Source organism: Plasmodium gallinaceum (genome assembly GCF_900005855.1).
Source record: "Plasmodium gallinaceum strain 8A genome assembly, contig: PGAL8A_v1_21, whole genome shotgun sequence".
NCBI lineage: Eukaryota > Apicomplexa > Aconoidasida > Haemosporida > Plasmodiidae > Plasmodium > Plasmodium gallinaceum.
In genome coordinates this window covers 607,909-616,051 of record NW_021628323.1, presented here as the reverse complement: position 1 = coordinate 616,051, position 8,143 = coordinate 607,909, and the positions used below count along the sequence as shown (strand labels likewise).

Below are 8,143 nucleotides of genomic sequence, written 5' to 3'. Positions count from 1 at the left end.
AAATAAAAAAAAAAATAAAAAAAAAAAAAAAAAAAAAAAAAAAAAAAAAAAAAAAAAAAAAAAAAATAAAAAAAAAAGAAAAAAAAAAAAAAAAAAAAAAAAAAAAAAGAAAAAAAAAAAAAAAAAAAAAAAAAAAAAAGAAAAAAAAAAAAAAAAAAAAAAAAAAAAAAGAAAAAAAAAAAAAAAAAAAAAAAAAAAAAAGAAAAAAAAAAAAAAAAAAAAAAAAAAAAAAAATAAAAAAAAAAATAAAAAAAAAAAAAAAAAGAAAAATATGATAAGAAAAATGAATAAAAAGTTTTTAAAGGCATCCATTTTTAATACAAAAAGAGAGGAATCTAAAAAAGTTAAGGGAACTATTTTCCATTAATAATTAAATATATATATATATATATATATATAAGATTAAAAAATATATAAACAAGAAAAAATTAAGATATTAAGAGAAATGTAAAATCAAAAAATAAAAAGAGAAAAGAAAAAAGCATATACATATTTGTATTACTTTTATAAAAATTTGAATCAAAGAAATGATATATTCATTTCAATTTTTTTGAAAATAATTTCTCATATATATCTTTTTTTTTTTTTTTTTCATTTCCTTTTTTTTTTTTTTTTTTTTTTTATGTTATTATATTTATAGTTTTTAATAGAAATACTTCAAATTTACTATAAGAATCATCAAAAATCAATAAGAGAATTCTAAACGCTATTTAATAGAAGTAAATGAGAAAAAGTATAAATTTTAAAATATTTATAAACTCATGAAAGAAACTTCTGTATCTATTTTATGTTTATCATTCTACTTTAATTTTAAATAACAATAAAATATGTATATATGTATATATTTGTTTTCTTTTCTTCTATTAGATCTATAAATATATTATAATTTTTTTCTTTTTTATTTAGAGATATAATGGTAATAATTTTTCACATTATATAAATGTGTTTATTATTTTTGTAAAATTATTTTTGAGCCTTTCAAAAAAAAAAAAAAAAAAATTATAAACAAATTTTAGTGTATTAAGTAATAATAATTAATATTTTATAGAATTCTATAACTTTAATTATTATAAATCCACAATATTTTAATTTTTTTTTTTTTTTTTTTTTTTTTTTTTTTTGTTTATTTCTTTTAAATATTTTCATTTCTTCATTTTTTCCAAATGAATAATTTTATATGATCTTTATTATGATTTAATTAAATTAATATATACAAAAATAAATTAAGTAAAATTACATTTATAAATGCAAATACTTTTAATAGCATTCTCAGTGTATTTCAAAATAATTCAAAACAAATAAATGGATTAAACCTTTCTATAATAAAAAAAATAAGTTTATATTGCAGTTTTACTAGTATTATAATTTTTTTAATAAAAAGTGTTACGGTATAAATGAGAAGACGGATTTATATTAAATTTTGTTCTCATAAAAAACTCTTTTTTTTTTTTTTTTTTTTTTTTTTTTTTGTATCTATTCAAATGTTTCAAAAGTATTTATAGAGTTAAATAAAAATGTTTCTGAATTTTTCAAATCTTTTGTTTTTTTCTTATTTTGTATATATATTTCCTTTAATTTTGGTAATAAATTCAATATTTCAATTTTTTCTTTCGAGATATCTTCATTTGTGTATTCCTCATGTTCATCAAAATAATCTGAATTTTTTGATTCCTTACTAGATTCATATGATGAAGAGGAGGAAGATGATTCAGATGATAAATTGGATGAAGAAAAATCATCACATGATTCTATTTTTTGAATATATCCAGTTTTTTTTTCTTTTATATTCATAGATAATGGTATAATTGGCATATGATCATGCATATATTTTTTTTTTAATTTCATAATTTCCTTATATTTTTCAATATCTATATTTTCATTTAAAAATAAAACATTAACATTTTCATTTGTTGACGAACAATCTAGGGTTAAGTAATTTTTTGTATTTAAATAATTCATATTATTGAATTCATTTAAAAAATCAGATTTTTCGTTTTTTTTCATACATAAATGTTTATAATATAAATAAGAATTTTGAACAACATTAATATAATTATATTTTTTCACATTATCCACTATATCAAATATAAAATTGTTAAACATATTATACTTTTTTAAAGTATATATTTCATTATATATATTGCTAAAAGCTAACTTTAAACAACATTTTATATCAATATAATTAACTACCACACTTCCTCTTAAAAAAGAAAAATTTCTACAATTTATTCCTATAGTTTTAATTATTTTCATAAAAAAATCAAATAGTAGATCAAAAACTAAACAATTTATTTTTTTGATATTTTTACTAACTAATATAGAACAAATTATCTTCTGAATTATTTCATTGTAATAATCTTCTTTTGAATTCGTAAAAGGATTACTACGATATTTTTCAATTTTTTTTGAATCTTTACACGTATCTTTATTCATTTTAAATTCTATAAATTGATTAAAAAAAATAAAATTTTTTTTTTCTTTTTATTTCCGTTTATTCACTTTCTTTATATATTGAACATTATTAAAACTTCTGTTAATATTATTCATTTAATGTTTTATTTTAGTTTTTATTCAACTAAGTGTAGATATATTTTTTTTTTTTTTTTACATTTTATTTTCTTCAATAAAATAAACAAAAAAGAAGAAAAAAAAAAAATTTAACATAAAATATTTAAATTCATAAAAATAGAAAAAGTAATCATAAAAGCAAGGTAATATTAAAAATAAAAAAAATTATAACTTGAACTTTTTTTTTTTGGTTTTTAATTTCTAATTTTAGTAAAATCACATCATTTTTTCTATAATTTCTTGGATAAAAACATTTAAATTTATATACTTCGTATTATGTATTTACTTTTTTTTTTTTTATTGTATTATTTTATAATTATTTTATATTATTTATTTATTTTTTTTTTTTTTTTTTCAATAAATTATCTTTGATTATTCGAAAATTTTTTTGAATTTTTAATTTTTAGTGCTATATTACCTATGCAAAAGAAAAAAAAAAAAAATAAAAATAAATGAATAAATTAATAAATAAATATATATATATATAATATTATATTTTTTTTTCATAATTTTAAAAATTCTAATTTAAATATTTTTATATGAATTTTTATAATGCCTATAAATTTTAATTAGAATGAAACTATTTAATTTATTTTATTATTTTATTTTTTTTTTTTTTTGTTTTTTTAATAAATTTGATTTTATGCAATTTACTTTGTTTTATTTAATTTTATCTTATTTTTTATTATAAATTAACATTTTTTTTTTTTCAAATTAACTAAATTAAAATTTTCTCAATTTTTTTAATAATTAATTTTGTTAACCAATTCAAAAATTTATACTTTATATATGCTCATATAGAAATACAGAAATTGAAAATTTTGTGTATTTTATACACACAAGAAAAAAAAATTAACATATAAACTGAAAAAAATAAATCATAAATTTATATAGATTAAAACAAAAAAATATAACAAAAAAAAAAAAAAAAAAAGTTTTTTAATATAAACACAAAATTAAAAATATATATATAAAGATAACAAAAAAAAAAAAAAAATGTGTTTTCAATATATAGGATATGAAAATTAAACATTAAAACAGAATTTAAATATATTATAAAAATTATGATGAAATACAAAAATTAAATATAATATTTTAAAAAATTAAAAACAAATGAATATAACAAATACAAGAAATATTAAAAGTTGTAATATTATTTTACAGCATAATATTAAGTATCGTATTTGTGAAATTTGAAAAAATAGTATTCAAAATATATTTATTTTTTTTTTTTTTATATAAAGTTTTTATATATTCACACATTATAAGTTGTTAGATTTTTGTAGTAATATGTATCTTAATAATATTTTAATAAAAGAAAAAAAAAAAAAAATGTATTTAAATATTAATACATATTCACCATGTTTCAGGTGAAGTAGATTTTTCATTTTTTTTTTTTTTTTTTTTTATTAAATGAAAGTCAAAATAAAAATTAGAAAATAAGTCAAAATTTATAGATAAATTACAATAACAGTCTTTTATTATATATATATATATATTTTTTTTTTTTTTTTTTATTAATAAAGTTTTATGAATATTTGGAAATTAAAGTATATTTTATTTTAAAAAATTTACTTTAATATTTTAATTATTTTATTTATGAAAATTATTCTAAATAAAATAATATTACACATACATACATACATATATATATAATTAATAACATTATTTTGAATTGTATTAATATAATTAAAACTTATTTTTGATAATAAAAAAAAGAAATTATATTATTAATCTTTTATCTATATGAACATTTAATTTTTTTTTTATTTTTTTGTTTTTAAGACCAAAATTATTATAATTTGTTATATAAGTAATATTTATATTTGATAAATTATTTTATAAGAAAATAGGAATTAACAAAAAAATTAAAAAAAAAAAAAAAAAAACATGGATGAAAAAGTTTGTATATCAAAAGAAGGGGAAATATATAAAACATGTGGTAGTAACAGTTATATAAAAAATAGTAATAATAATACAAATAATAATTCTAAAAGTTATAATATGAAAGATATAAATTTATCTAACATAAGGAAAGAGAATGAATCTTTTAATTTTAACAACAATGAAAAAAAATCAAGTGAGAAAAATATTCACATATTAATTAACAAGAACAATAATTTCACTAAAAATAAATATAGAATTAATAGAGATATATACGAAAATAAATTTGTAGATCAAAAAAAGAGAGAAAATATTAATACAGAAGAAAGTAATAATAACAAAGGAAAAAATGTGTCTACTAATGAAAATGATATAAAATATAAAAGTGATAAAAAAAATGATATAAAATATGAATGTGATAAAAATAATGAAAATGTTATAAAATATGAAAGTGATAAAAATAATGAAAATGATATAAAATATGAATGTGATAAAAATAATGAAAATGATATAAAATATAAAAGTGATAATAATAATGAAAATGATATGAAATATAAAAGTGATAAAAATAATATTCCAAATGATAATAATAAAAATATTAATGTTATAAATGGCAATCTTTTATATAATAGTATTAAAAATGATTATGATAAAAATGAAAATTTTTTCACTAAAAAAAATGTTATCATAAATAATATAAAAGATATGAAAATGAAAATGCTACAGAATTATATAATAGAAAATGATATAATTAAAAATAGAAGAAATATATATGATTCTTATAACTTTAATTATAATAGTTTTAAGCTAATAAATGAAGAAAGCAGTAGTGATGATACTAACTATGATTGTTTCAATAATGAAAGTAATTTTATAGAAAATTTTAATTTTTTAAATTTATCCAAGGGAAAATTAGATAAAGCATACAAAATTATAAATATGTATTTACCTTGTATTGATAAAAATAGAAAGAGAAAAAAAAAAAAAAAATACTCACATAGAAATAATGATGAAATACTATATAATATGGCAAACTTAAAATTAACAGGTACTTCAGTAATATTAACAAATGAAAACTCCAAATTTATTTATAAAATAATTCCTTTTTTTAAAAATGGAGAAGCAAATTTTTATATTAATGCTTTTACTTCATTCAATTATATATATAAAAATCATAAAAAGCTAAAAAAGCGTGAGAATATTAATACTATAAATGAAAAAAAAAAAAAAAAAAATTATTTGAATTTATACGATAAATTACATAAAGTAATTGATAATATACAAAAAATAAAGTATAATGTAATGAAAAAAAGCTTTAATAAATCAAATTCTTGTGAGGGAGATGAAACATTAAGTAAGACCGTTACGACTAATTCAAATTTGTTAAATTATGAAGAAAATATTAATAGTGATGATACTATAGGAAATATAGTTATAGAAAACAATTATAATAAAAAGAATCATTCATTAGACAATTTAAGTGACAACAATTTTAATTACAAAGAAAAAAGTTCTCTTAATTTATATTTTTCGAAAAAATTATCAAATGATATTTTTAACATGGACAGTATTTTTAAAAAAAGTTCTAGTTTTTATAATAATTTAGAATTTGTAAAAACAAACTTAAAATCAAAATTAGTAAATAAAAAAAATTTTCTATTTGGTCAATATATAGAAAATAATGATATGCAAACAATGAAAAAACATTGTAATGAATTGAATAATATAGAACAAAAGATAGAAAAATTAAATTATAATAAAAATTTAAATGATGATATAAATGAAGATATTAGCATAAATTCAAATGCAAATTCATGTAAAAGTATAAATTCAAATTTGATTAATAATGAAATTACATCTTATAACCATTTGATTAAAAATAATACAAATGAAAGTGAAAAAATATCAGGTACAACTATTTTTAAAGAGTTAAATAATAAAATAAATAATTTATCTAAAGAAGATATAAATTTAGAAGAAAAAAAAATTTTCCACAATAATTCATATGAAGAAAACTTTTGTCATTTTGATAAGAAATATATTAATGTAGATGATAAATTATTAAAAAATAATGAAAAAGAAAATATGTTAAATGAAAAGTTTATTTTATCTTTTTTAGTTAAGCATAAGTTGATTCCGAAATGTTTTGATATTGTTCCTGTATATAAATGTAGAGAAAACGAAGAAAAAGAAAAAGAAAAAGAAAAAGAAAAAGAAAAAGAAGGAAAAATATCAAAAAATTCTTTTAAAGAAAATATTAAAAAAATATTAGGTAATAATCAAACTAATGAAGAGTTAAATAATTATGAAAAAATTTATAGTATTAATAAAGATAATAACAAAAATAGGATAAATGAGAAAAATTTAAATGAAAAAATAGAGAGTGAAAATATGGAAATATTAAATGATAATAAAAGTGATGTAAATAAAAAACAAAAAAGTAAATTTTCTGATAGTGAACAAAAATTAAATGAAAATTATAAAAATGAATTTAATTCAGAAAAATCAACAAATCAAACAAATGAAAAATGGAAAATAGGAAACTATAATAATATAATAAATGAAAATATTGATAATGTTTATTTGGCTTTAAAATTAAAGAAGGTATGTAATGAAATAAAATATTCTGATCAACAAATACTAGATTTAAAATTAGGTTATAATACATTGAAAGATAATGATTTATCGTTTAATGAAGATTTGCTGAATGATAGTGAATTATTAGATTGGAATGAAAAGGAAAAATATGTAAAAAAATGGTCAAAAATGAAGAAAAAAATAAGAAGTTTTTATACTAATACAAGTGATCAACATATAATTCATATTTCATCAAAAGACTTAAATTTACCAAGTTATTTTAATAAATATGATAATAATGAAATATACTGCCTATTAAAATCATGGAAACAAAGTGTCACTTCATTAAAAACTACTCAGAAAACTTTAGGTTTTCGTATATGTTCTTTAATTTATTATATAAATTATGATAATATATTAGAAGATGAAAATATAAAAAAGTTTTATTCCGATTTTATAATAAAAAAGAATATAATTCAGAGAAATGAACTAGGTGAAAGTGAAAAATTGCAAAAATATGCAGAAAAAAAAAAAACAGAAATAAAAGAATGCTATGATGATATGAACAAAAGATTAAAAGTAAACAGAAAACTTGGTTTGAAACTTAATGAAGAGCAAGTTTTATACTTTTTAACAATTTTTTTAAAAAATATTGTTTACATTATTTTACCCAAATTATTAAATTTAAAATTATGGTTAGAAGAACAATCTTTATATTATTTTTGTTCTACTTCTTTACTAATAATATATGATAAAAAAAACCCTTTAAATTGTGATATAAAATGGATTGATTTCACTTATTCTTTTGAAAATTTAAATTATTTAAAAAAAGAAGAAAAAAAAAAAAAAATTAATTTAGACATCCTTTTTGGCTTAAATAATTTGATTAAGTTATGTAAAACTATATTTTTTAATAGTAATATACCACCATCCCTTTCTTATTTTGAAAATCAAAAAAACACACAAGAATCAAATATTTAACAATGTTTCATACTGTGTTTAAATTAACTTAATAATATATATCAAATTTTATATGTTTAAAAAATATATTTTTTCTTTCCTTTTTTTTTTTTTTTTTTTTGTATAAATGAATAAAGATTTTATATTTTAAATA

At 15.1% G+C, this 8,143-nt stretch overlaps 2 protein-coding genes across 2 annotated transcripts; one reads left to right on the top strand and one right to left on the bottom strand.

Moving 5' to 3' along the window:
- Positions 1-1,473: 1,473 nt before the first annotated feature.
- Positions 1,474-2,433, bottom strand: PGAL8A_00036400 (conserved Plasmodium protein, unknown function; the record flags this gene model as incomplete). The annotated part of the gene is made up of 1 exon (XM_028674366.1): positions 1,474-2,433. The coding sequence occupies one exon, from the start codon at positions 2,431-2,433 to the stop codon at positions 1,474-1,476; it is 960 nt and encodes a 319-aa protein (XP_028530726.1).
- A 2,025-nt stretch (positions 2,434-4,458) lies between these two features.
- On the top strand, positions 4,459-8,010 carry PGAL8A_00036300 (kinase, putative; the record flags this gene model as incomplete). The annotated part of the gene is made up of 1 exon (XM_028674364.1): positions 4,459-8,010. One exon carries the CDS (start codon positions 4,459-4,461, stop codon positions 8,008-8,010), a length of 3,552 nt encoding a protein of 1,183 aa, XP_028530725.1.
- Between the last annotated feature and the right edge of the window lie 133 nt (positions 8,011-8,143).